Source organism: Anopheles merus, chromosome 3R, assembly GCF_017562075.2.
Source record: "Anopheles merus strain MAF chromosome 3R, AmerM5.1, whole genome shotgun sequence".
Taxonomy (NCBI): Eukaryota; Metazoa; Arthropoda; class Insecta; order Diptera; family Culicidae; genus Anopheles; species Anopheles merus.
Genome location: NC_054084.1, coordinates 8,083,298 through 8,110,937, shown reverse-complemented (window position 1 = coordinate 8,110,937; position 27,640 = coordinate 8,083,298). Strand labels below are relative to the sequence as shown.

Below are 27,640 nucleotides of genomic sequence, written 5' to 3'. Positions count from 1 at the left end.
CGGTACGTACGAACGAAGCACGTTGCATGCACCACCGAAATCCCATTCGCAAACGGAACCTTCAATGCTCGACGTTCGATTTTGATTTATAACCCCTGACCCACGGTTGTGAACTGCGACGGCCCCCCTCCCTTTTCCCAGCAATGTGGGCAATGTTTGGAGAAGAAAATTAAATTGAACAGTATATATGCATTTTACCAGTTTTGACAGACAAACAGAGTACACGGGACGGTTCCGGCGATGTCTTCCGTACACCGTAGACTTCGGTACGATGCTGTTGGAATGTTTTGGAGCCTAGGGAAGGTTACTTCCGATGTGTCTGGTCCGGTATTGATAGAAACCGTCGGATGTTGGTAGTGCACCATGCAAGTTTGCCGTTGGTTTCGGATCGAACGATGGATTTTTGACAGACTCAAGCCGGAGAATGCACTCAGAAATTATAGTGTAAAGCCCTAATCTTCAGGATTATAGAGAGCATATGGACTATCTTTGGACTTGAAGCACAGAGCAGAGTTACAAATCATTTCCGAACATGTGCAAACCCTCTGTGAAATAACCATTTCCACTCGAAAGTACTAATGACACCATTACCAGCGCACACTGCTTGGGATCATCGCCTCCCAACCCCAAAAGCGGTGCAAAAATCAAAGCCAATTCACGTATTTTTCACCCACCGGCCACATCCTGTCAACATGCCAATTTGCTCGTTTCCAAGTGATCCATCAAGGACACCCTTGGAATCGTCAGCGCTGTGTGTCCTTAATTTGTGTCATTTCGCTTTGACGTTTCATTCTACCGTGCCCTGCGCTACCGTGCTGGTGCCGTACAAATGCACCACACAAAACCTCGGCCCTCAGCCCTCACAAATCCAGTGGGTATTGCTCCGTGAAGTAATTGGACATTCTCCTGCCCGCACCGCGCGATGGAGCACTTGGGGCATCAATAAGAGCCGAGAGCAGCCACTTTACAGCAACCATTTCCTCCCGTTCGGGTGCCTCCTGTTTGCAATTGCACACACCCCATGCACCACCTTGCAGTACACAGCAAAGAACCGATGTCCATCCAGCCACCACAACCCGTACCAGTCGATGCGAAATTGATTACGCTCGGGGTAAATATTTCCCAAGTCGCTCACAATTCTCGCATGCAGTCCGGTATGTCCAGGGCCAGGGCATTGTGTGGTTGTTGGTGCACGGCAGTGCCCTGAGTCTGCGGCAAACAGCTTATCGGTAAAATCTTCCAATCACTCCTAGCTACAAGTCTTCCCGGAAAGACTGCTGCACACCACAAGCTCGATGCAATTATCCTGAAATGCTTACCTTTCGGCACACACAACGGGTACAGCCGGGAGCGCCTTCCGGGGAAGTAATTTCGCTTCGGAGAATCAAAGTAGCCTGTGCCAGAAATTCTTTACCATTTTCGGCGTGATTCTGTGCTCAGCAACGGGTGCGGGATTGTTTCCATTCGTCCAGTACGCTCACTACACTACAACAGCTCCAACCAAAGGCAAGTCCACTCACTGTGTTTTGTTCTAATGTCCTTAAACACACGCGACAAAACGGTCTCGAGTTCCGGAGAGCACTTCCTCGCAACCGACATCTACTAGCGACGATTGCCACAGAACGACTAAACGAAACAAACGACGAACAGATGAACCATTATCATCCAGTTCCCACATGGGCAAGGATTTGCTCTGCCAACTAGGATCGGAACATTTTCGAGAGAGCGACTTTCGTGAGGGGAAAAGCAACGGAAAGGGGATGAAACATATCGTCTGTGCTGCTGCGCGAAAAGGACACCACTACAATGTGGAACAGGTGGCAGAACTTTTTGTGAGAGATGAAGAGAGAGAGAGAGAGAGCGCGTCCATTTTCCCAAAGGACGCTGCCGCTCTCCCGGCAGGATTTTGCTAGTCCCGGTATGTCGGGCTTTGTTGATGTAAAACCATATGTTCCGTACCGCGGGGAGAGGTAAAGCTAGACGGAAAGTACCGCGGGCCACACGGCGTACCGGCTGACCACGCGGCATTTCGGTGCGTTTGCGCAAAAGGGGAAATTGAGGCGACTAACGCCGGCACAAGAGCGTGAGAGAGAGTTTTTCGTACCCCCTTTTCCTTCGTTTGGACGGGTTTCATTCACAAGAAACTCGACTGCCCACGTACGCAGAGGCACGGTTGCGTCTCCCAACGTCCTCCCAAACGTTGCATGATTTATGCATAGTGCTTCAACCGCTCCAATGACCATATGCCCGCGTAGGTGACAATGACAGGCTTACAAACTCGCCTGGCTTGCTTTGCTGCCACGCTGCTAAGTGAAATCGGGGGAAAAACTAGGCCGGAAAAGCCAACCGATTTCAATTCAATTGATACGCGTGTGTGTTCGTACGCATTTTTGTTACCTTTTTCGCGCGTAGAAACACCCCCGGAAATGATGTACCCGATTCAATTTCCTGTACTACTGAAACCGTTTCCCGGCTCCGGCTCGCTTTGTAGGCCACGAGGCGGGAGGCGGTTGACAGTTTTCATTTTGGGACAGCACTAACACACACACACATACAGACACACAGCTTCAAACGGGAAGCGCTGTCAACCGCGGCAAGATAAAAAGGAAGTCCGTGTTGCAAGGTTTGCTTCCGGGCTGTGGCAGGGCACGTTCACAATGTAGGATGGGCCGGATGGGCCGACCCGCTCCACTTCCCATCGGTCGCTATTATGCTAATTGAAATTCTTGGTGGGAGGTGGATGCTTAGCGGGACAGTGACGCCGATAAGCGTTCAATGGGGCACGCTGAACCATGGCTTAGTGTCTCATTAGCGGTCCATTAGCACATGATCCCGTGTGCCAGTGTGCCGGTAAACGATTAGGAGGGTGCATTGCAGTGCTGTAAGTGCGTGCGATTCATTAAAGAAACTGTCACTAGAACAAAGTAGAGTTACGGAACGTTAAGAACAGTTTAAATTGTTTGAACTTAGCACGTGTTTTGGACGGTTACATTTTATTTGAAAAATCAATAACTCAGATAAATGACCACCATAATCGTTGCAACACTCCATTAACACTGTTTCCCGGGAAATCATAAGAGACTGCTGCTGAATAAATCATCACCCCCACACACACACACACACACCCTCATCGAGATGCCACCCTCCGCTAATTGTGCTTAATAATTGTTAATTGAAAAGCAATGATGCAAGGGGAAGGATGCGACTAAATATATGAACAGAAAAACAAAAACATCCCCTCAATCGAGAGACGGTTTCTTATGGCATGAATAAGTAAACGGACAAATTAACGACCCCTAGTGCAGGACGATGTGAAAGACGCTCCGAATCAATGGCGAGTGGATCAACGGGTCGTTAGCATCGCACCACCTTCCCACCTCCCCAATGGGACTAGACTAGACAGACAGACAGCAGACCCAACGGCCGATGGACAGAATCTCGGACAGCAGCAGCAGAAGAAGCAGAAAAAATAAACGCAAAACCACTTGCCAATAGAAAATTTCGTATTATTCCGCCTGTTCGTTCGTTGCATTTCCATTTGAAAGAAATTCAAATGAGTCTCATAAAAGTTTGATGGTTTGGATTAATACAACAAGCAAAACAAAAAACGACTCCCGGAAGAGATGCAAACAGAACGCAACTAAACAATGAGCTGCCATTCCAAGGGATGGTGACCACTCATTGTTGCGTTATTTGTTTGTTGGGGATTTTTTTTTCTTTCTCGATTAAAATCCTCCCTCATCCCAGTTCGGACCGAATTGCACAGACCTTTCGATTTTAATCGTCGGGTTTCCTTTGTTTTCTTTTGCATCATGATTGCCGTAAGAATGTTCACGATCTCAAAACAGTCTCTTACCCGGGAAATATCTGATTGGAAATATCTTCCGATACGCCTCGACGGCCGATAATGCTCCGCTCGGAATATGCAGGAATCGGAGAAGGAAATCGGAATAATTAGAGAGCCCAACGTGAATTAATTTCACTTTTATCGGGACGGGCATGCGAGGGACGTAAGGTGGACGTGGAAAACCCCCCGGACGCTGATGAGAGAAAATGGTAAAGATAGGTAACTATGCGGACGGAGTCCTTCCTTCCTTAGACGGACAGTGGAAGTGTTTTCCAATGAGCGAAGAAGGAAGTAAAGCAGAAAGGGGTGAAGGAATTCTAAATCTGCGATGCCAATGGACTCGCAGAGGCATTCGACCGCCCTCGGAATGCTGTTTTCTCGGAAGGCTTTAAGGGTAATGACGGAACCGATTGCTTGACGTCCGATAATCACCAAGATTCGTCGAGATTGAACGCCTCGTGGTTTTAGATGCTGGAGCATTTCCTTGGACAGCTTTAATGTGAAGGAATTAGACTTTGGGACGAATTTATCTTGCGTCTGGAGTTCTTGTATGAAGAATTGGGGTAATTTGAGGTCCCAACACTTGACATACCCTGATAGACAAGTTTGTAGATCAAAATTATCATAGTAGACATCGGAAGAAGATAGTAACTATCTTAGTAGACATTGACTGGGACGCTCCCCTTGTACACTGGTGATGACGAACGTCCTAACAACGTGACCTGAACTGTTTCAAAGTATCATCATAGTCATCGGCGTCATGTCATCAAAACGAGATCAACACAACTTTTGGTACCATCTGTGTTTAAGGAACATTTGTGCGAAGATTTCACACAATTGTTTACGGGGAACCATAAAATCGGTAGTAAATTTAATTCCACCGAAAACAAACGGCTCGTTTTTCCTGCCCATAAATTCCCAGACACACACACACACACTCAGAAACCAAGAAGCAATTACGAAAAACGGAAATAACATTGCTAATTAATTCTGATGACCCGTTTTTTTGTTTTGTTTTCGGTAACAGCTGTAAAACACTGCCTACGGTATTTTTTTTTTGTTTCTTTTTTTAATGTAGCAAAAAAAAAGATTTAAAAATTCCCTCACGCAATTCTGCCGCAAGAAACAAAACCTTAAAGCAAACACCCAAATAATGGGACTACGGAACGGAATGATTTCGTAATTAGAGCAGAATCATCGGCCATCTAATCGCCCTTCTCAAAGAGTGGCGATTACGCCAAATGTGCGCATCCCAAATCTGCAACGAAAATCGATTTCGACCTAATTCTATTAACCGACCCGAAAAAAAAACAAACAGAATTGCGAGCTAGGAGTGTGTGACTTTGGGCGATGAGTGGCCAGAAACTAGCAAAACAAATCCTTTGGAATTGGGATTTTTCCAGTCCAGACCGACTGACCAAAAACAACCACAAAAAAACAACGCACATGTACCCCATCATTCGTCATGTTTTACGAAGTTGCAGCAGGTTATCAATTAAAACACATCAAACCCAACTGGAGCAGGGGGGGCCGATAGCTATTCACCCGGAAAGCGAACTCAATTGATTGTGAACCTTTCGGTCGGTTGGGGGCTCGTACCCTAGAGGTACGGTACAACCGTGTGCACAATTTCACGAACGAAAAAAAAAGAAACCGAAACTACATGCTACATAAATAAATACATTGAACTGGAAATCAACATACAAAAAAACGCTTTAAAAAACGAATTCCAGCCCAGTAGTTAGGTTGGGTTTTCGAATTCAAAAGGTTTTGATTTTGCCAGGACCAGTGTTCCTGTGTTACTACCCGCTTCACCCCCCCCTCTCCCCCCTCCCCCCATTGGATGCATTCTCTTAAAGCTCCCAAAATCCCTGGTACGGGTTTATGCTGTCCAGTTTTGTTTTGCCCACCGATCTGCCTACCGATTGAAGCGCGTTTTCGTTTGGCCAATTGGCAACAAAAACAGATACCGGTCGGTAACGGCCGATTGTTGGGTGCAAAAACAAAAAATTAACATTCTTTCCTGTGAGCGGCGTGTGTGTGTGAACAGAGCAGGCCATGCTTTAGTATGGTAATGTGCTAGCTGGAGAAGGGTAGACGGTGAAGGAAAGGTGAATTTATTTTCCAATTAAAGCACACCTTTATCCACCTGACAGCGCAGGGCGGGATAAGCCAGGAGAGGGTCAGAGTTCATGCCAATTTTCCGATTCAGATAAAATAACTTCCATTTCAAATTCATTATAATGCTGTATCGACCCGTCTGAGGAGGAGCTGAGTCCTATTGAAATGAATGAATGTGGAAAAAATCTATAATACAAATTTTAGCCTGTTTGTTTCTCCCGAGGCCGGCCTCGTACGACTTAACAACATGCCCGTCATGGGCTCAAGCCCCGAATGGACCGTGCCGCCATACGTGTAGGACTTGACTATCCTGCTATATGGGGGAGAATCCAAAAGTCACTGAAAGCCAAGCCCACAAGTGGTACAGGCAGGCAGGCCTTGACCGACAACGATTGTTGAGCCAAACGAAGAAGAATAGTTTGTTTCTCCCTGCCTACTCGGATAAGGCGAATTTCTCAAACAAACTGTTCCAAGGAATGGTTCATGGACCTGTATGGACCTGCCTTATCAGTTCTGGGTTGGAGTAGGTACTGTATCGATTCCACAATAAAAATGTTTCTATTTCAGGGCTCACATGAGATCTGGGACAGTTCCAGGACCAGTACGGATTATAGCTAGCTCCCTGAACTGATGAATTTCATGAACGATCAGCTTTAGGAACGGTAAGGGTTCGTGATCCGTTCTAGGACTGGCATGGGCTGGGGAATAGTTCTAGTAGATGACATCGGTTCGGTACCAGTGCCAGAACCGAAATGAGTTCTTTACGGGTTTCAGGACCGATATGAGTTCAGAATCAGTTTCAGAGCCGGTGTGCTGTTGAGATTAGTTCCAGAATCAGGGTTAGTTTGGGATTAGTTTTAGTGCATCGCTTTCGAACCCCTTCCAGATCTAAGATCTGTATGGGGTTTGGGATCAGCTTCAGAAACGGTATCGGTTCGGGATTAATTCCAGGATTAATTGCGGGACGTTCGGTACCTGTTCCAGAAGCGAAATGAGATCTTCATCGGTTTGAGGACATATGTGGGTTCTTTTGAATTCCATGGTTTATAAGGTCAGTATCAATTAGTATGGAATAAGTATCGATAACCAATATCGGTTTGAAATCCAATCCTACACCGTTATAGGTTCAGACTCAATTCCATTCAGATTCAGAATGGATGGAATGGATTCAGAATATTTTTCAGGACCATTGTTGGTTTGGGATTATCGGCATCGGTTCTGAACGACTTCCAGGAATGTGGTAGGTTCAGGACCAAGTCTAAGATCTGTATGGGGCTTGAGATTAGTTTTAGGACCGGTATAGTTTCTCACTAAATTCCAGGAGTATGAGTTCAGGCTGTACTGATTCTGATAACTGATTCCGAGCAAAGTTATCTAGAATTGTCTAGATGACTAGCGATCAGTTCCATGACCAGTCCAATTCTAAAAAGGGTATGAGTTCGGTAAACAGCTTCTCTTGATATTTCACTTAAATTTAAGAACCAACTGAGAATTACATTGCCTTTACGCACTCTGTAGCCCGAGACAAATTATCCACTAGAAGAAAAAAAACTCATATGATTTACCCTTCATTCGTTTTATTACGTTTGTCCATTTTTTGTGTTACAAAATTGTTTTACATAAATTAGCCCCAATCACAATAGTTTAATAATATCTCTAAATACTTAAAACATGATCAGAAAGCCTCTAGCTCTTTGTCAATAATACAGTAAAAACTCCTTATTCCCGTTAAGCGTTAACTGTTGCTGGTTGCACGTAGTACATCGCGACATCGTTGATCGGTGTGGTTGCAGGCGCCACGTGTCCGTAGTAAGGCGTTGCCTGCTGCGTAATGCCAACCGCTCGTCCGTAGGTCTGCGCTGCCACTGCCTGTCGATGATGATGATGCTGGTGATGATGGTACTGCATCTGCGGGTCAATCGTGGCGTACTTTGGTGGATAGTAATCCGGCGCAACGGTAGTAGTCGGTGCGATCGGAGCTCCAAGCGTCGGCCCAACCGTGGTCGGATTGTGGCGCATATGATGGTGGGCAAAGTTTTTGCTCGGCGATCGATGGCCACCCTTGGCGGGGGAAGACTTTTTGCTACGATCGGGGAACTTGCGGGACAGCTTCTGGCAGAACAGCAACCAAAGCGGTGTGGACGAGGTGGTCGGTGAGGGAGGTGTTGGTTCCCGGGGTGGCATGGCCGTCACTGGCGGATAGCTGATGTGGGGATAGTGCGCTGGATGCAGATACCCGTCGTGGTACACTGGAACCGGTGCGTATGCAATCGGTGTGGCGTAATGCTGCTGCGGAAGATGCTGATGCGGATGGGAAGGAGTGCTGTAGTAACTTCCGTGGTAGTAGTAAGCCGTTGGATGATGTATCTGCTGGCTGTAATCGACGGTATCGGGTAGCTGGGTTGGTTGGAACGGTTGCTGAACGTACGGAGGCACGATTCCGGGCACGATTCCATCACACTTGCCGCGGCCATGTCGACAAGATTCCCGTTGCTCTTGTTGCTGCTGCTGCTGTTGATGGTACAACCGGTACACTTCCTGCTGGTGTTGCTGCAGATACTGCTGGTAAGGTGTGGGCGGTTCCACGGTGGCCTGATTCATCAGCTGATACTCGTGCCCGTAGCCAACGACCGGATAGTAAAACTGGCGCATCCAAACGGCGGGCGGTGGTGGATTTTTCTCCATCATTTTCTGCTTCATCGCTTCCGGCTTGGTGTACGTATAGGCCGGGAACCAGAACGGTGTACTGTTACCCGACACTGCCTCCGGAATCTTCGGGATGTACTGCGGCCGCACGGTCGGATTCTCCAGGTCGCGCTTCCACCGCGAATAGTACGGTCCATCTTCCGCCGTATCGCCAACGTACAGGCAACAGCGCTCCCGATGGTCGTGATCGCAGTGGAAACAGTACGCCGGACTCGGTGTGGAGCAGCGGGCCATCGGGATGTTGTTGTTCTCGCTCAACATCCTGCTCTCCATGCGCAGGTTTTCCTCCACGCGGCGTATATCACTGATGCACGCATCGGCCGCTTGCGTTACCGCTTCACTGTCGGCGAAGGAGTTGTGGTGGCGAGAGTCTACCATCAGATGCCGTTGACGGGAGCGGGATTGCCGTTGATAAGTCTCCGGAACGGTAGGCGCCTCCATGGTCTGCCAGTGGTTGCTGTGGGCCGTGCTGTACTCGACGTATCCGGTACTACCACCGGCCGGCACGGTGCTCGTTGCCATGGGGCTGGAAAACACCTCCGTGTACTGCGGTTGAAATAGAGTGCCATTCGTCATCGTTGCGGCGGCGGGTTGAACACGTTGACGGTTTAAATCGGACTGCTGACGTTCCTGCTCTGCACAAACTAACGGCAAACTTTTCTTTATATCACACACTGGCACGGCTTCGACACTGCTTCCAAGGCCCATCTAATCGGCAAACGAGCAGATTGAACGAGCACAACCAGAAAGCCAAGCGGTGGCCGACAAACAGATGATGATGTTGCTCGTGTAACGATCTCAAGACGAATGATGCTGATCTGCACCGTGACACTGGCATTTAAAACACGCTTCGCACACCCTACCCGTCACGGTGACCCCTAGAGGTACGCGCTACCTGTTACTGCGTGGAGTATGCAAAAATTCCAAGGCCTACTTCTAGCACCTTCTAACGGGTAGCCAGCAAGGTACAGAACCATCCAGCTTCTTCCAGTGGGTACATTCTAGGCGAAAAACGGAAAAAGGAGTTAGCTAACTTTTAGTTTTACCAGCAAGGTAAAATGAAAGAAAATGCACAAGCCTTCCTCCAGGTCAAATTTTGGGGGGCGTGCCCGTTGTTGTGCTTTTTCTGAAAAATTGGCATCATCTGTTTTTTTCAAATATTATTACCCCTAATATATACACCAGCCCGTGTGGTAGTGATCAACAAATCTCCAAATATTTGCTATATTGGCTTTTCTTTTGCCTATTGTGTGTGTGCGAGTGTGTGCTCACCGTTTCCTCCAAAATTCGCCAAACACACGGACGGTTGAACCATAAAACGGTAATGTGGGCACGGGGTGTGGTGTTCGTTCAAGAAACAGGGGCGTTTCAGGGGCTATTAAGGCACAGAAAGGGAACAATTCATTGGGATCATGTTGCTATTGTGCTCCTTGCTTTCCTTCGCCGTAAGCGTGTTAATTGTGGGTTATTTTGGCATTTTTCCAATGGTGCCCGTTTTTATTGCCACTTCTTTGCCGTTTACAGCCCGTTAATAAATGGGTCGATGGCACTAGCGGGTGATGGAAACGATTGCATTGCGAGATGAATGATGTGTGTTAGGTGAATGCCATCGTATAACCAGCACCACAGATCACCTTCCTCACCGGCACAGGGATGTCGATCGGGGTAGGAACCAATCTGTGGAAAAAAGGAAAGAAATTGGTGGAAATAAATATGTGTTTTGTCTGTAAATTAGCCTTGTAAATAAACGTACACATTCGCTGTGCTTCCCGTGCCACAGTTGCCATGCTCGTTCCAGCCCCAACAGTACACACGACCAGCGTGTGTCAGTGCTACACCGTGCTGGGATCCCAAACTAAAATCTTTCAGCTCCATTTGTTCCGTTTCTAGTTGAAGCTTTTGTGGAGCTGAGCAACTGCTAGTCGGTGCCGGTCGTCCAAGCTGTCCGTAATTGTTTCTACCCCACAAATGCACGGTTCCATTCACGGTCATACATCCCGAGTGGGTCCATCCAGATTCAAGCTTTGTAACGTCTTCCGATATGCTATTGTCAGCCAACCATTGGCCATGTTTGTTGTCGCCAAGGCATTCAATTCGACGGTCGCCAACTAGCAGCACCAAATGATTGTCTCCACTGACCGCATCCCGGACCGAGCTTCTATCCCAGAGACATCGAATCGCTAGCTTCGATGCAACTTCCAGTGGGTAATCGGCTAGGAACTTACATTTTCCCAACACCCAAACCTTTCCGCTCTCCATCAGCACCGCCATGTACTGTAAACCGAATGTAACTTTCGCCACAGGTCCACTTTCTGGTAGCTCAATCCGTGTGGGTGTAGGGATACTTTTAACCCCTGCTTGTCCTATCTGCTGCCACACATTCGATCCCCATACGTACAGGTCTCCGGATGCGCGTATCCCTGCCGATGTGTCCCAGCCTGCGAACAGTCGCTTGAACCCGAACTCACCGACGGGCTCGAACCGGACACAGTCATTCGCGTGTCCCAAACCAAGCTGGCCTCGGTTGTTCCATCCGCAAGCATACAATCTCCCGTCGACCGTCGCTACAAGCGTGTGGCCACCACCGGCAGCGACACATTCTATATCGACGGCACGAAACGGCACACCGGTCAATGGTTGCGGGGATTCACATTGTTCCGTCGCGTAGCCCAGTCCCAGCTGGGCATGGCTGTTGGCACCCTGGAGAATGAATTTAACGAAATTAGGTGTAAGAATCGCTAATACATTGCCCCCGCGGACGAAATACGTACCCAGGCGTACATGCGTTCTGTTTATGGATGTTTGCTGTGTTGTTGTTGTTGTGTTGTGATTTTACCGGTTCGCGTAGCCCAAGTGTCAAAAATGTCAAATTCAAATTAGTCAAAAGGGGTTGGTACGAAATCTGGTAAAAAGTGCTCATTAGAAATGTACCCGTTATATTTTTTTCTTAAATTTAAAGGCGTTACTAATACAAACTACCCTGAATCTGTTAAAACATGACATTTACTCTATTTGTTACCCTCATTTTCAGGGCTCGTACCTGTATAGGCTATTCTTTTCCTTTTTTGCCTGTGCGCCAAGTGAGCCCTTTCTTCTGGATCCCTTTTCAATTTGTTTATTTACATCTGCAAGAAAAGAACAGAACATAAACAAAGCTACAATGGAGTGCGTTGCTCCCCAAATATATCATTAATTAGTTATTTAAATCGTGTTTGGGTGTTTATTTTATGCTTCACAATGGTTTGCTTGTTTGAGAGTTGCGAAAGCAACAGGCAAACGGCGAAGAAAAACCACGAAAATGGCATTCGATTCATCTCATTCCCCACAACGGACTACACCAGCGAACAGATGCGAAAGCTGGCGAAAAAGCGGCTCTACTGGTGGTGCCGGATTTGTGGCGTAGATTTCACCACAACGCTAATCAATCAGCTTCATATTTGCTCACGACATTTCATTAAAGGTACTACATAAACCCTATTCAGTTAAATTTAAAGTAAAAATTTAATAATTCCCTCGTTTGTAGGTAACTGTGCGCCCCTGTGGGACGTCCACAACCCAGACTGGCTGCCAAGTTTATTCATCCCACCGCAAACTCGTGAACTCGTCGACGCATCGACGATAGAAAGCTGCAAAGAGTTCCTGCGCCACGAACAGCTCACCGAAGAATCCATCGCTAACCCACTGCTTGACCAGCGGCCCGATCATTCAGCACTTCGAACGCTGCTAATTGATGAAATCATTGCCTACCCGATCGGGCGAACGTACTTCTTGCTCGACGACGAAAGCGACCATTCAACCCCGTCCACGTACAGCGCCAGACAGCTGGCGAAGGAGTTAAAGAAATGTGTGTCCAAATCCACCCCGATTGGACGCATGGTGCTGGAACGGAACGCCCCCGACTGTCCGGAGCGAATGTTCTCGTCCGGCAGCACGGTAACGCAGCTAGATTTGTCCGTCCCGCCACGCTGGGAAATGGAGAAAACCATCATGACGCTGCAGCACAGCGTGCTGGAGCTGTTGAACCGTTTGGATTGAGTAAATGCCATATGCAGGGCTGCAGGCTTGATGAAATCGATTTTTATTTGCTCTTGTTTTTTTATTCAGAAATGTATTTAATAAGAAAAAATGAAGAAATGCGAAAAAGCGATTGGGTGAGTATTATGTTTGTTTGTGCATGCTGAATAAAGAACACGACACGACGAATGGGGGAACCTTTTTGCGTTGTACAAACTACATCCAATACTTGTACGAACGTAAAAATGCGACTCTACTGTCTGCTTTCCTACTCGCGAAACAACATCTAGAAGCTTGCCGACGACGACAGACCAACAACAAGCCGATATTAAAATGGATTAAGCGGAGCTGACCCCCTTTACGGCACCCGCTTCCGGTGCTGGGCAAAGGTGTGCAGGAAAAGCTTCCCTCTGGAGATGAACGATTGCGGACAGTGCTTGCACCGGTGCGCTTTGACGCCGGTGTGGGTCCGCTCGTGCACGAGCAGGGCAGCCCGAAAGCGAAACCGCCGCGGGCAGCTCGGGCATTCATACTTTGCCTGCAAGTTAAGGTGCGCTCGCTGGACATGGCTGGTTGCTGCTTCCTCCTGCTCTTTCATCGATTCCTCCTTCACCTCCTGCTCCTCTTCCATCGGGTCCTCTTTCACCTCCTGCTCCTCTTCCATCGGTTCCTCTTTCACCTCCTGCTTTATGGTCTTCACTGGTGATGGTGGTGTTAGTGCCGCCGGTTCCTCATCCACAGGCTCCTCCTTAATTATCACATCTTTTGCTTGCTTTACCACCACCACCGGTTGACACTCGGGCTGATTGACTGTACCGTGTGTGTTGACCGTACCACCGACCTCCTTTCGCTCCCTTTCCATCGGTTGATCCTTTACCTGCGCCAGCTCCTTCTCGCCGCTCGCCGACCGCCGGGGAATGATGCGATACTCGAGCATTATACCTGCCCCGGCCGGTAGCCGTCCCTCGCCGCCCGAGCAGTCGATCGTGCCGCTGCTGTGCTCGAGAATGTCGCTCACGTCCAGCGCCTCGTAGAAGCTTTCGTCCAGCGTCATGGTGCTCTCCTCGATCCGGGGCGACCGGATAATGTTAATAATGCTCGGCTCGATGTTGGCAATGTCGAGAAACTTTTCGTGCTCCAGCTCGTGCTGCTTCAAGCAGTCCGCCGAGTAGAACTGCTTCGCGCAGTGCTCACACTTGCCGACCGGTTCCTTCTTCACCTTGTACTTCATCGTGTACGTCTTCTCGCACTTGGTGCGGTCGAACGTGATGTCAAAGATGTCCTCGCCCTCCTCCACCGTGCAGTCGAGCTGCAGTATGTGATGCTCCCCGTCGCCGTCCTCCTCGTCCTCCTCGCCAAAGTCACCCACAAACCATGCCTTCTGCTTGAGATTCATCTCGCCCTCCTCCCCGTCCGTGCCCGGCTCCGGCCGCAGATCGATGTCGCACTTGCCCTGCTCCGACTTGTGCGACTTTTCGTGCAGCTCGAGAAAGTCCGGATTGGCGAAGCAGCTGCCACAGTCGAAGCACCTGTACAGCAGGCTCTTCCGCAGCCGCAGCTTCACGTTGTACGTGCGCACCTTCGTCCGGTCGATGCCGTCCGTCTTTTCCGTGCTTTTCTGCAGCGACGCTATCTTGGCCAGCACCTCCGCCAGTTTCTGGACGAGTTTTTGGGTAGTAAAAGAGAACAAAAAAAAATGCCATAAATCGAAACGATTTTATCACCCCCACTCACTCACTCACTCACTCACACACACATTCATCCCTTCTTCTTCTTACCTCTTCGCCCGTCTTCAGCGTGCGCTTGGAGCGATTCCGATACTGCCTGATCGGGTTGACCAGCGGTTCGAAGCTTTCGAGCGATTCCATCTTAAACTCCGTGCACGGTTCCTGCTCCATCGTCTCTCGTTCACGGGGGGGACAGCGGGGTGTTGGTTCCGGGTTGGTGCAGTTGTTTAACGCCACCAAGTGCGTTGTGTTGTAATTCTCCTTGCGACTGCTCTTCTCGTGGCGTTTGTTTTATTTTTCTTTTCTTTTTCTCTCTCTCCTCTCCAGGGCCAGGGCAAAGCATCCACACGGGGATGCGAAAGCAGCAAGGATTTGCAGCCGAGGGCCGAGAAGAAGCAACACATACGCAGCCAAATGTAAACAACACGCGGTGACAGCCAAGAGGGGAATTTAAATGGCCACCCGTACTACATGGCGAGGGTTTTGACGTTCACATATCGCTGCATCTCGCTCATTTGCTCTATCCTTCCTTTACTTGCCGACAGTGCTCGTTTCAAAGTACAAAAACAATCTTTCCCAGAGTTACGCGAATAATGCGTTCCGGAGACATTCGCGTGATTTGTATTTTCGCGCAAGTCAAATATCACGTTTTACAGTCAAAATATATAGTGTTACATTCAGTTGGAGTAATTTTTTATTGAATTTAATTCATTTATGTAGTTTATAGCTTATTCGATTTTGTCATCCACGCTTCTGTTTGAGAGATGCTAATGTTCCAAACAACCTCGACCACACGGCGTGCTCTCAATACGTTCGCTACATTCACTTGAATTCCGTTTAATTTCCTCAATTCTAGGTCTTATTTTTCATTAAAAAAAACAAATTAGGAATCATTTTCCCAAAACAAAAAAATAGCTTAAAATGTACTTTTTTCAGAAAACCAAAAAAATAGTTCGCTCTCCACCAAACCAACCCCACACAAACAAGCTGTCAAGGGAAACTTCGCGCCATCTGTGGCCCATAATTTCGCCAGCCAGCCCGCCAGTGACATTTTAACCAAAACAGCAAATATTTTCGAACGTGGAAACACTTGCGGGGTCCGGACGACGTGCGATTTCGATGCGATTAGGGAAACAAATTAACCGGCAAAAATGTACAGAACTTTGCCCAGGAAAACGTACCGCCCGCACCGTTTGTGACCGTTTCATGTGTCTAAGTGGTAATTAAAACCCCCTCCTTTCCTTCCTGCTTCCGAACGAGTAAGCCGAGAGACAGCTCACAGTGCCCCTGGCATCTGCCACGATGAAGCTGATCCGCAAGAACGTCGACAAAACGGGCGATGGGTAGGTATCATGCCAAAGGAGCGAGGAGTGATGAGAGAAAATATGTGCCGGATGTTAAATGTGTAGTTGCTTCCCGTTCGCATTCGCCCTAACAGGAGTGTTGTCCTGGTGCCCGAAGATCCGGAGGATATGTGGCATGCGTACAATCTAATCGCAGAAGGCGACCAAGTCCGCAGCAGCACGATCCGGAAGGTATGTAGAAACGATCAAGTAAGCGTTGCTTAGATGGGAGGCATACTCTAACCAAGGAAGTTTCTGTTCCGTTTCCATGCACTAGGTACAAAATGAATCCTCCACGGGGTCATCCAGCAGCAGCCGCGTTCGCACGACACTCACAATTAGCGTCGAGACGATAGATTTCGATACGCAGGCTCAAGTGCTGCGCCTCAAAGGCCGCAACATCGAGGAGAACCAATTCGTCAAGGTAAAATGGCACTGCATACAAGTCCAGCAAGCATTATTCTCAATTCGAACAACTCCTTTCCGTCTCCTTCCCACTCCAGATGGGCGCCTATCACACGATCGATCTGGAGGTGAACCGTGCCTTCACGCTCACCAAGCCGGAGTGGGACTCGATCGCGCTGGAACGCATCGAGATGGCGTGTGACGTCACGCAGAATGCCGATGTGGCGGCCGTCATCATGCAGGACGGGCTGGCGCACGTCTGCCTGATCACGTCCAGCATGACGCTGGTGCGGAGCAAGATCGATGTGGCGATCCCGCGCAAACGCAAGGGCTACGTGCAGCAGCACGAGAAGGGCCTGAACAAGTTCTACGAGGCGGTGATGCAGGGAATCATGCGGCACGTTAACTTCGACGTGGTCAAGTGTGTGCTGATCGCGTCGCCCGGCTTCGTGAAGGATCAGTTCTACGAGTATATGTTCCAACAGGCTGTAAAGACTGACAACAAGGTACGCGTTGCGGGGGATTTAATAATGTCGGATGTAGATTTTAAACCCATTTTTCTTACACTTCCAGGTGCTGATAGATAATAAAAGTAAATTTATGCTGGTTCATTCGTCCTCAGGATTCAAGCATTCTCTCAAAGGTATGTATCGAATGACCCCAAAATGGCTCCGCCGTGCAATAATTTCATGTAGCAATTCTTTTTTATTATTTCAGAGGTCCTACAAGATCCGGCCGTGATCGCCAAAATGTCCGACACCAAGGCGGCCGGTGAGGTGAAAGCGCTGGAAACTTTCTACACCACGCTGCAGCTCGAACCGGCAAAGGCGTTTTACGGCAAAAAGCACGTTTGCAAGGCAGCTGACGCTCAGGCAATTGAAACGCTGCTAATTTCGGACAATCTTTTCAGGTCAGTGAACACATCTTTCGGGGGGGTTTGTTATGATCTTTCTTTTAGGTATTATTGTTTTTTCTTGGCAATATGGAACGGATTCATCCGGAGAAGATGTTCTAAATCTAGCCTTTTAAAGATAATTCTAGGAAGTGTGTGGAGGGGGAATCATCCATTAAGTTTTGCGCCCGTTCTTTTAGATCTGCAACGGTGGCAGCACGATCTGATCCATCGGTTGATCATACCCAAAGATGTTGCGATCGTAGCTGCGCTGGTAGCTTAATCGATTGTCCAACTGCTTGTGGTGATTGGAATATCTGAAAAAAAGAGAGAAAAAGGGAAATGTTTTTTTTACATTAAACAAATATTGCTTCGATGCACTTCATGCCTTTGTACTTAAGGATGTAAAATCCTTCACCACCAGTTCCATCCATGGACCAATAGCCAATACATCAACAACCCTTTTGTGTTAATACATTCAAGGCATCGGATTTATTGGCTGTTCACAGGGGGGGTACACCGACAGGGGGTGGAGGAGATAGATTTAAATGAAGATAAATTTACATTGACCTTTTCGTTTGCTTCCACCCCCCCACCCCTCAAGCGACGCATGGGCATATAAGGCACACTCGCACTGGGGTAATTGTTATTCAATATCTCCTCCTATCGTGGACCTTCTTCGCGGAGGCAATAATGTGCCCATCCAAAAATGGGCAGCTGCGCGAAATTAAACCCTGTGCCAACCAACAAAAAGAAAACGTTTCCACCTCCGTTCGCATTGCCAAAACCAAAAAAACAAAACCCCACTGTTGCTGCCAGCGAATTTCATTTAATGTATCGCATCCGCGTGAATGGAGCACAACAGCACACAGCTCGATCACAGCAGAAACAAATGCACCATTAACCGTTCGAACCACTGATTGAACGTCTCCTGCCCATGGTCGGTAATTTGATTATCGACGTGTAGGAGACATGTATTGGAGCGCTTTCAGTCACGCTAGGGTTTGTTGAGCATGAATTTGTTGTGCACTCCTCGCCCTGTGGCTGTTTCGAATTCGGTTTCAAGCATATCAATGGGGCCCCCGTGCAGCACACCCATAATTTATTTGGTTCACGAAAGGCACGCCAAGCAGTGTGTCTTGTACCGTCATGCAGATGAGCGCAAACAAATCGAATGATCATTCGACCAATAAACGGCGCTTGAAGTGATCCACTTTGCCGGATCGTACGCTAATTGACGAACACAAGTAGCGATACGGACACGGCGACGGTTTGAAGTATTCTCGCCAATCTTAAGCACAGCTCCCCCCCAGTTTCCGATAACTCACTGAAGTAGCGCTATAATATTAGCTCAATTACGCCACGGTGCTTATCGCCAAATCCCCAATTTGAAGCCATGAAGAAGCGCTCAAGAGACACGTATAATGGGGGTGGGGGGGGCTAACCATAGTAAGAAGATGATAAGAAAAAAAGGGAAAGGTGTATTGCTGAATTTTCCAACATTCCCTACTTTCTTATCAGCATTTAGCATTTCAAACTGGAATCCTATTTTTGCCAACTGGAGGGGCTGGAAGTACTTCCGCAATTGCTCGACTTACATCATTTACACACGAACAGTTCGATAAGACGACCGGCAGGCAGTGTGCAGTATACGCTCAGTGACATGCTCGAGTTACGCACTGCTATCGGGGTGCATTTGTGTTTTGTACAGTACATCAAGCAGTTAATGGCCCTGCCGTTCGACCGACTTGCCGTTGGTGTTGGTTGCTGTCATGTATCGTTTCGAGTGTTGATAATGCGATACTTGCACATGGAATTGTTTGCATTTGTAGATCGACAACACTCGACAACCTCATGGCAGAGTATCATTAACATTCCAACTATTTCATATTTCTTGGGAAACATAACACACAAAAAATAGGAAGTGGAGCTTTGAATTCTTCGCATCATTTCCAACAAACAAACAAATAAACACGGCCACCCAGTTTAAGCTGCCGCTGAAGAAAAACTAATCCCTGCCCCCCCCCCCCCCTAGCGTTGGCCAAAAACACAATCACAGTGGCGGAGGCCTAATTTCCTCCCTTCTTCCAAAGCATTATGCAAAAGCAAAAGAGCTTTAGCACGAATTAAAAAGCTAACGCTGACCCAGCAACCATACCAGGCCGGGGACAGCCCGCCCCTTCCCCCTCTGAAGCCATCTGTTTTCTATGACCCGTTTGCATATACCAGTTGCCAATAGTGTTTTTTGTTTTACTATTGTGCCAACGCGATACACTAAGCGCTGTTGGTGGCGTTCGTCGTACACATACACTCACTTTAAACTGGTTCATCCCCGCCACGTGTTGCTTGGTGCGCATGTTACAATCGTTGGACTGCTCTGCTCTGATCTACTTAGAATCGAAACCTCTTTTTTGCATATAATTTTGGTGCGTTTTCTAAACACAATCTTACTTCGTTCATGCCTCAAACTCAAACCTCTCCATCAACTCCCAAAACGATCAATCAAAAAGCAAACCGTATCTCTCACCGTGTCACCCGCTCCCTTATCTAATAAAAAGGTGTGTTAAAATGGGATGGGAGTATGGAGTAGTGCAAAGTAAAAGGTATCTTTTGCCGTGACACTTGCAGCACACGCCACCCACCTGCACTGTTGCTGTAGAACGAGCGAACCTGGCCTGCTGCCGCCAGTAGCGTCTGATTGAGGTCTCGTACCGCCGCCGGATGATCGTGCGGCAAGCAATCGCGTGGCAGCAGCTGCTGGCGGTGACGGCCCACAGATTCCACTGCTGGCCGGTTTTTGATAGGCGGCCGTTGAAGACCACCCGCCCGCGGTCGATACCATCGCTTGACGCCGACCACCAGTGTCAGGCGGCGAACCGAACCGACCTGATCCCGAAATCTGTGGGGGTGATTTACTGCAGCGACCTCTCGCCGGTGCGCTCGTTATATCATGTTCGGTTTTATTGCTCACGCTCCTGCTGCTATTGCTGCTGTTGCTGCTGACAGATCCGTGACGATCGTTATTGCTGGTGGGATATCCCGCGTTCCGTATTGTGAGGTTGTATAAGCATTTGTTTAACTTGCTGTTGCCTGTGCCGTTGGCTGAATCACATGTACCCGGGCTCGTTCGATCGAGGCCCATGGTCAAAACGGGACGTCCGGTTGGGCCGATGTAGTAGTCCGGCTTGCGTTCCGGCACGGGTAGCTGACTTACTACTGCTCCTCTACCCTGTGTACTAGGTGGCATTCTTTCTGTGGACCGTGTGGAGTGCAAGAATGGAATTCTTGCGGAACTTGCAATGATTTTTCCAGCTTCTTGCTCTCCCAATATCTTTCTTTATTTGTTACTCTCCAGCTCGCTGGTTCCAAGGTCAACGACTCCACCACTCTGCTGTACACCGTTGTACGTACGATCGCGATCTGAGTGATCTTTTTTCCCCCGGTGTTTCGGTGTTTTATTGTTAGGAGAAAAGGCTGTAGCTTCGGCTCCGACTGCTTTGGAAATTGAAGAGAAGAATGGAAGCAAAGGAAAAGGTAATTTAGCTTTGTTAAGTAAAAAGAGCTCGGTGGGAAGACGTAGGAGAAGAATGAAGTAAAGCGATTTAATATTTATAACATTGCGCTTTTACGGCGACGGGGGGGGGGGGGGGTTTGGACTAAGAATAAGACTTTAGGATGTATATTTTGAATGCAAGTTAACTGTAATTCTTTATAACCAGCAATCAAAACAAAGAATGAGCACCTTGTTGGTGATCTTCACACGCGATCTTTGAGAGATCACGATCGACGAAGGCAACGAATGGACAGGAGAGCAATCTTGAAGTTACTGATGCAAAACAGACTCCCCCCCCTGCAAACGGATTTGTTGGTACAGACACGCTATCTTCGCCATCTCTAATTACTGTGTCTTTCCTGAGCTAATTATATGTCTCTCCCTTTGGAGGTGTGCTATACTTGCAAGCAGCTCCAGCTTGATGTAGTGTGGGGCCATATGGTAGATGTAACGTTTTATCTAATGTAGTCAATTCTACATGGTTCAAGATAAGGGGTTTTGATGAGTTGTAGAACTCTTTTACTTTGAAACGATATTGGAAGTTGACACCGTTTCATTTCCTGGAAGTTTTCTATTGTGCACGACACTCTCAAATGTGTGATGCAGACTAACTCATTGTGATCTAACAAGGGATCAGGAACCTATCGTCATCTCTGCTTTTCGATGCATTTGTCACCTGAAAGCTCCCCCCAAGTTGACTCAGCACATTTTACCTCATACCAATCCGTCGTCAGACACGGACTTTAAATGTTGAGCCACGCAACACAACACAACGTGCACGTTTGTGGAATTCCATCAGACCTTGACGGATTCTCTCGGGACTGGACGACGCACAGCAGACACACAAAAGGACGCGATAAGAATTTTAATCTATCATCTGGCGACGGATTGTTCTCTTGTTGGGCGGTTCTCCGCCCAAATACTCCCCCAAGTCACAAACAAATCTTTGCCGGGGTGGTGTGTTACGTACCCGGCGCGCTGCCCTGAGTAGGCAGCTGCCAAGAAATAAAAACCGGAATTTTGCGTGGTGATCGCGAATATGAGTGAGTTTCTCTAATGGATCTGTAAGAACTTGGAATGTTACTGGGGCGGCTACAGAGCGCTGCTCTGTCAGCTGTATGTGCCAGTGTCCACGCATGTCCAAGATTGGGTACGGGGGAGATCATTGTGTGTACAACAAAACCCACCCACCATCGCCCCTGTTGGGTTCTAGAAACTCGCCGCGCCGTTCCGAGCAGCACTGTGAAGGAAGGATCGCATTTCACTAAGAGAGATCACCCGGTTTTGGAAACAAACAATCTCGCGCCACAAGATACGGGGCCCGCGCAAAAGGTCGCGCATTCTATCACGGAAGGTTGGACTTGTTGCTATGGGATACCGCGCCTCGCGTATATGGTCTCGTACCGATCAGAGGAGCTTTGCAGTTAATTACACCGTGTGCCCTGGTGAGAGGTGGCCTCCTACGACTAATTACAAGCTGTAATGTGATAAATCTCCTGCAGCACTTAGCTCCATTAGACTGTCGTTCTAACGATATAGCGCAAAGGAGAGGGGCGATTGCATTTCCTTTCCTTTTTTTCTTGTTTCACTGCATTCGCAAATCAATCACACCCGATCTGTCACGAACATTGCACTTTGCACGATTTTTCACTGTGAAGGAAACTCCCACTCAAACAGACCGGACGTATGTGGAGGGATTGGGGCGGCTGTCATTATGCCGCGATGATTTTCCCCGAGGAGCAGAGAAAGCGAGCGTGACAGATCGGTTTATGAGCGGTTCGAATTTTCCGCTGTGTTGTGGTGCGCAGTTTACATCAATTAAATCAGCGTGGTTGCGCCACCTCCGTCCCCCACCGGGGGTCCCCCAAACACGCCGGGGTGCAATTGAAAACCATGTGCGGCGCATCATTAGACGCAAACGGTCTCGATGGGTGAGGCAAACGATTGAAAGAGGAGAGAGAGAGAGAGAGAAATTGTAGTCGTCTCGCGGTAGCATAAAAAGAAAGCATCAAATGAAGCGACAGACACACACACACACACACATACACATACACAAACACACACGGGGGACTTTCTCCTCTGGCACATCTGCACAAACAGTCCACTGTTGTTCGGGGCCGCCGGGGCCGTCACACACGTGCCGCTGATCAGCGTCACACACAAAGTCGGCGACGAAAATACAAACACGACAGACCAACGCACACACACTGTTGCTTCCTGATGTGTGTAGTTTGCGTCGTCTTTCTATTGCTTTTTCTTTGCCCTTTTCAACGCGCATTTAAATCGGTAAAACGTGACTTTCGCGCGACACCCTCGAAACGAGAAGGGAATTTGGTTATGTTTACCTTAATGTACAACTTTTACTTTTCTTCCGTTTGGGCTGGCACACACTGCCACACAACTGGGAATATCAGTGTATATAACCTTTGCCGGATTTTGCTTTCCCTTTGCTGAGGACACCTTTTTTTAAAATAAATCTTTACGAACTAGAATCACTTCTTGAAGAACTCTTCACCGAACTTATTCTGCTTCATTTTGCTACGGCTACGATTACGAACGGTGGAAGGTTCTTTTTGCTCCGCTTCACGCAATCTTCGAGCGCTTCGAACCGGTTGCTGCGATCGCGCGTCCCTTACTACATTGTGTTGACGATGTGTGCCGCGTAGAAGTACGCGCGAACGCAACCGACTTGCGCCGCCGCCGTGTAGATAGGGATGGGCGGCAAGCGCGTGTGATTCAGTAAAATGTGGACTCTCTCGCTGGAGAGCGTTTAACGGAGCAAATGATAAGCATCTAAATGTGGAATATTTGAAACATTTGTGTGTAATTTTATTTTTTTTTAAATCCTACATTAGATAACTTGTGTTAGATAGTCTCCATAAATAATTAAAATATGTCAAATGATTGTTTTATAAAAATTAAAATAAAAAGACTCCTATAAATTGATATCATTTCCGTTCATTGCCCTCAAAAAGTATAATTTAAAAATTAAAATTTTAAACAGTTTACTTTTAATCTTTTTCAACTCACCGTGCCCATCCCTCGGTTTGGTTGCTGTAGAAACCGACGCTATCTACCCGGTGGCGAGAGAGGTTTTGCGAGCGAACCGGTTCGCTCTTGGAATTTCCTTGCTCATCTAACAATCTCTCGCTCTCCAACTTCCAAGCGAGACCGGTTTTCAGACTCGCCGTGGCGGTAAACCGGTCGTCCGGCAGTCCTCCGGATTCCTATTGCTCTACATAAACCTCGTCTTGTTCTGGATCTTCCGATATGTTGCAACAGTAGTACAAAGCAAAGGGCTCCAGGGTTCTAACTGAGCTGATTTTGAATAGATTTGTGTGGAGAGTTTGCTACCAGCTTATTCTTCCTCCATGGAACAATTGGACTTAGACGATGCAAGTAAAACCTAAAAATAATCACGCCAAAGATCATAAATGACATAACAACATAAGTCCAGGGGGGGGTCATCGCCTGTCTAAACGTTCGGTATTGCATCTGCATTAATTTTAAAAACGTTTGTTCTGGTTTTGATTTTGAATCATTTGTCTTCCAACCCAAAATGTGATCACCAAAATGAGGACAGTATCTTTTTTTACGGTATGGATTTACCGCATTACCGGTACCTGATGATAATGTGCCAAGCAAACAAACCACGCGCGCTCTCAATCACTATCCCATTTTTAACGGTTCCATCCCGCAAAACCGGTCTGCAAAAAATACATCGCACCCCGTTAGCATGCTGCGGCCTGCTTGGTTTAAGTATCGTTGCTACTAGCAACTGGAAGGCAGGTATGTTGCAACGAGAGCACATCACCCTGTCCCGAGCTGTTCTTCCTCAGTGTTGACTTTTTGCTGGAATCGACACGATTCCAAGGTGACAAGCGCGCCTCACAGACACTCGCGCAGATATTACTCCCTTCCTCCCCCCGTCTGATTTTTACACAGATTTGTGCCTAAAAGATTGGGAAATATTGGCGGGGTGAGCTATAATTACTTACACCAACAACACCCTGCACCGGACCATGCGCGCCTCTACGCCTTTAATCCCGGCCTTTCACGCGACGACTTTAATGCTCCTCCACCAATATGGTACCGGCCAAATTGCCGCTGGCCATATTTATTGGTGCCGTTGCACTTTGGCCCACCGAGCAGCGGCACTGATTCAAGCAGTGCAGCTAATAATTACCGTAGTTTGTGTGGGGTGTTTTAAATTGTGAAGACGAGCAGACAGAATCCACAAGCTGCGCAAGTCCGCCCGTCCAGTTGGTTTAGCTTAACGGTGGCGGAACATGTGCACACCATGACCCACAATACATCCGCAGCAGAGCTAGAATGCATCCCCGACGAATGTGCACATGATGATGCCCCCTTTTAGACACACACACGCGCACATACACACCGTCTCTTAAGATCGATTGCTGTAAACAAAATAGATCTTTTCACTTTCCGTAAGATTTACGCGAACAATCGTTTCTCGAGCTGCGAGCTGTTTTGCGATGTTGTTTACATTCCGTCCGCTACGTCTTCCGGAGAGATGGGATGGGATTTTGAGAAGCCGTTGGCATGAAAACACAAGAATGGAAAGCCGCTTAGTTGGCTGGCTATTTCTTCAACCACAGCAACAGCACGTTTGCCAGTCGTCTCGTCGGACCCAAAATGCTGATGCGGGGTGGCAATAAATGGAAAATCTGGCACGAGAAACACGTTGAAGCGATGCGCTACCGAAACTCCGAAACTCGTACGGCGAGAAGAGGAAGGGTCTTATAAATAGATCCCTGTCTTCGCGGTCTCTATTTTTCCCCAAAAAAACACACAACATCGCCGCCGCGCACTCATAAATCGTCATCGTTGCGATGGTCACGTTTTCCGTGTTTACTAGATGGCAAAGGACCCGTCGTCGTCGGGCAACGGATGAGGGAGAAGTATTACCAGTTTGCGTCGGTTGCTGCGATGTATTGGGAATGCAAGAATCAGGTGATGCTTTTAAATGATCTCTCTGAGCTGAAATTTACGATCAGGAAAGAGATTTCCAAAAATATCTTCCAATACAATCCAAAGCATACCTCCTACTAAACAGTTCTAAGTTTGAAATGGGTGGCAGAGTACCGCTTCACTAAAGGTACACCTGTTACCTGTAACACCCAACAAGTAAGACTTTGGAAAAGGAGCGATCAGCGTAGACGCGATCAACATCACAACAGAGTTTGGGCGTAACCTTTTGTAGGTGAATCATACGCCGAAATGGCAGCAAAGTGTCGTAAAAACGGCGTCGCTTTCTCTATTTTTAGAAGATCGCGCTGGTGTTTTGGTTTTTTTCCGTGATTTGTAACGACCTTATGGCGTCTAAAACCTAACATTGCGTGCCGTCTGGGAAGTTCTCACCGGGTGTCGTTTTCGTCACGGGCTTCGTGGACTTTGGGATCTGATGTTTTCTTCTTCTCCCTGTATTCTACACAGATGCCAAGATTTGGCCACACGCAAAGAGTACGTCCAGCTGGTAGAGTCGGTGCGAGATTCCGGTGGTGAGGTTAAAATATTCTCCAGTATGCATGTCTCCGGCGAGCGTAAGTACTTCCGCCCCTTTTGCAATCCTTGGGAGAGAGGTCCTTAGTAATATCTCTTCTTTCTACCGTCGTTACCAGAACTCGCCCAGCTCACCGGTGTGGCGGCAATCCTGCGCTTCCCAATGCCAGAACTCGAGGACAGCGATAACGAAGGAAGCGATGGGTCCGAGTCGGATTGAACACAGACAGAGACCCACGATGCAGCGTTTGTGTCCCTCTCCTTACGACCGCTAACTAAGTGTATTTGTCTCGTTTGTGTGCTTTTACTGCTTAAGAGTTAATGTATTCGCGTGGGTTTGATTTATACCGTAGGGGGGAGGTCAGTCATAGGAATCATAAAACTTGAATTGTGTCGTATGTTTCCCTTCTGTGACAATCAGCTCCGCTTAGTTGCAGACATTATACGTTTTGTTTTTTTTTTTTTAATTCACAAGATAATAATATCGATATTTTAATTATTTTCAACACCATTTTTTTGCTGACCACATACATTCAGGGACATTTAGGGACCCAAGCAATATTAGCTAGGTATTATGCATTTTGCTCACGGTGTTTGTTGTGTTCCTTGCGGTTGCTGACGATTTGTTATTTTTATCTTAACTTCTTTTTCCTAATTACTCCGGATACACACAAATCTTAGGGCTGCGATGAATCACAGAATGTGGATACATTCAGCGAAAGCATGGAAGCCTAATTGAAACTCATTATTTCAATTACAGAGATTACCCATAGTACATAGAGAAAAGTAAAAAAGGAATAGGACGGACGCGTTGTTAAAGTATGAAGCAAAACACACACACAAAACTTACAAACCAGACCACTCAGGATAATATCTACGGAATACTGCAATACTGATTATAACGTTAATTGTAAATAAATGGATTGGCCCTTCCGAGCTAAATTGTAAGCATCCGACACGAACAAGCTGTTAGTTAAACACATTGGAGGTGTATTTAACGTAGAGCAAACGAAACATACAAACGACTTTGTTAACACGAAACTCGTAAAAAACAGCCACTGGTAAGGAGGTTCTACTACTACTATAGTTGCACGAATGCAATGTCAGATTTGATGTCAGAATGTGTCGATTTAATTACGATGCGGAAACAACGATGTTAGCAATATACTCATCTAATTTCACCTTAATTAACACTTTAGCTCTTTCAATTCTTTCTTTTTGAGAAATTAAAACTCGTTTTTTGTTTTGTTTTTGCTACACATTCGCGTACGATAGCGCTTTATTTAAGTTCTTCGGGATGTGTTTTAGTAACAACAACAACAGTGCTGAGTAATAGTTATAAATAGTAACAATCTGGGATTGATAAACCTTTTTAGTTTTGATTTTTTTTCTCTTCTTTTGTTCCCTTCATTTTGTTGGTGCGTTTAACGCGGTTTAATTCTCGCGACGGTTGGTCGGTGTAACAAACATATTCGTTTGATTGTTGTGCCTCACTCACACCATTCTCGT

The 27,640-nt window shown here is 47.4% G+C and overlaps 6 protein-coding genes across 8 annotated transcripts in view; 2 read left to right on the top strand and 4 right to left on the bottom strand.

Moving 5' to 3' along the window:
* The window catches only part of LOC121597016, a 49,870-nt gene extending 48,204 nt beyond the window's left edge, over positions 1–1,666 (bottom strand). Inside the window, exon 1 of the mRNA XM_041922475.1 lies at positions 1,320–1,666. The gene's annotated coding sequence lies outside the window, so the exon portion shown is untranslated. The remainder of the gene's footprint in view (positions 1–1,319) is intronic.
* Positions 1,667–9,491: 7,825 nt separating this feature from the next.
* On the bottom strand, positions 9,492–11,517 carry LOC121597055 (secretion-regulating guanine nucleotide exchange factor). The gene is made up of 3 exons (XM_041922528.1): positions 11,446–11,517; positions 10,428–11,374; positions 9,492–10,351 (listed from the first exon to the last, which is right to left on the bottom strand). The coding sequence occupies exons 1-3, from the start codon at positions 11,455–11,457 to the stop codon at positions 10,270–10,272; spliced, it is 1,041 nt and encodes a 346-aa protein (XP_041778462.1). The 5' UTR covers positions 11,458–11,517; the 3' UTR covers positions 9,492–10,269.
* Positions 11,518–11,803: 286 nt separating this feature from the next.
* Positions 11,804–12,736, top strand: LOC121597236. The gene is made up of 2 exons (XM_041922843.1): positions 11,804–12,134; positions 12,198–12,736. The coding sequence occupies exons 1-2, from the start codon at positions 11,912–11,914 to the stop codon at positions 12,707–12,709; spliced, it is 735 nt and encodes a 244-aa protein (XP_041778777.1). The 5' UTR covers positions 11,804–11,911; the 3' UTR covers positions 12,710–12,736.
* Positions 12,737–12,785: 49 nt separating this feature from the next.
* Positions 12,786–14,854, bottom strand: LOC121597235 (zinc finger protein 268-like). Its single transcript, XM_041922842.1, has 2 exons — positions 14,467–14,854; positions 12,786–14,345 (listed from the first exon to the last, which is right to left on the bottom strand). Exons 1-2 carry the CDS (start codon positions 14,584–14,586, stop codon positions 13,047–13,049), a joined length of 1,419 nt encoding a protein of 472 aa, XP_041778776.1. The 5' UTR covers positions 14,587–14,854; the 3' UTR covers positions 12,786–13,046.
* A 613-nt stretch (positions 14,855–15,467) lies between these two features.
* On the top strand, positions 15,468–26,605 carry LOC121597731 (protein pelota). The gene is made up of 8 exons (XM_041923745.1): positions 15,468–15,758; positions 15,854–15,950; positions 16,036–16,182; positions 16,262–16,669; positions 16,737–16,806; positions 16,881–17,073; positions 26,066–26,172; positions 26,251–26,605. The coding sequence occupies exons 1-8, from the start codon at positions 15,718–15,720 to the stop codon at positions 26,349–26,351; spliced, it is 1,164 nt and encodes a 387-aa protein (XP_041779679.1). The 5' UTR covers positions 15,468–15,717; the 3' UTR covers positions 26,352–26,605.
* Positions 16,923–23,306, bottom strand: LOC121597732. 3 transcript variants are annotated; one of them, XM_041923746.1, is made up of 3 exons: positions 22,954–23,306; positions 19,698–20,550; positions 16,923–17,372 (listed from the first exon to the last, which is right to left on the bottom strand). In XM_041923746.1, exons 2-3 carry the CDS (start codon positions 20,300–20,302, stop codon positions 17,252–17,254), a joined length of 726 nt encoding a protein of 241 aa, XP_041779680.1. In that variant the 5' UTR covers positions 20,303–20,550; positions 22,954–23,306; the 3' UTR covers positions 16,923–17,251. The 3 variants fall into 3 exon arrangements, with proteins under 3 accessions (XP_041779680.1, XP_041779681.1, XP_041779682.1); XM_041923747.1 differs by having other exon boundaries at positions 19,698–20,547; XM_041923748.1 differs by lacking the exon at positions 22,954–23,306 and adding an exon at positions 22,661–22,884.
* Positions 26,606–27,640: the final 1,035 nt, after the last annotated feature.

Coding starts and splice junctions, on each gene's coding strand:
- LOC121597236 (XM_041922843.1), top strand. CDS start 11,912: ATGGTTTGCTTGTTTGAGAGTTGCGAAAGCAACAGGCAAACGGCGAAG. Junction 12,135..12,197: donor CTCACGACATTTCATTAAAG/GTACTACATAAA, acceptor CCTCGTTTGTAG/GTAACTGTGCGCCCCTGTGG.
- LOC121597055 (XM_041922528.1), bottom strand. Junction 10,352..10,427: donor ACGGGAAGCACAGCGAATGT/GTACGTTTATTT, acceptor TTTTTTCCACAG/ATTGGTTCCTACCCCGATCG.
- LOC121597235 (XM_041922842.1), bottom strand. CDS start 14,586: ATGGAGCAGGAACCGTGCACGGAGTTTAAGATGGAATCGCTCGAAAGC. Junction 14,346..14,466: donor CGCTGAAGACGGGCGAAGAG/GTAAGAAGAAGA, acceptor AAACTCGTCCAG/AAACTGGCGGAGGTGCTGGC.
- LOC121597732 (XM_041923746.1), bottom strand. CDS start 20,302: ATGCCACCTAGTACACAGGGTAGAGGAGCAGTAGTAAGTCAGCTACCC. Junction 17,373..19,697: donor GTTCTACAGCAACAGTGCAG/GTGGGTGGCGTG, acceptor TCTTTTTTTCAG/ATATTCCAATCACCACAAGC.
- LOC121597731 (XM_041923745.1), top strand. CDS start 15,718: ATGAAGCTGATCCGCAAGAACGTCGACAAAACGGGCGATGG. Junction 16,807..16,880: donor ATTCAAGCATTCTCTCAAAG/GTATGTATCGAA, acceptor TTATTATTTCAG/AGGTCCTACAAGATCCGGCC. Junction 26,173..26,250: donor TATGCATGTCTCCGGCGAGC/GTAAGTACTTCC, acceptor CGTCGTTACCAG/AACTCGCCCAGCTCACCGGT.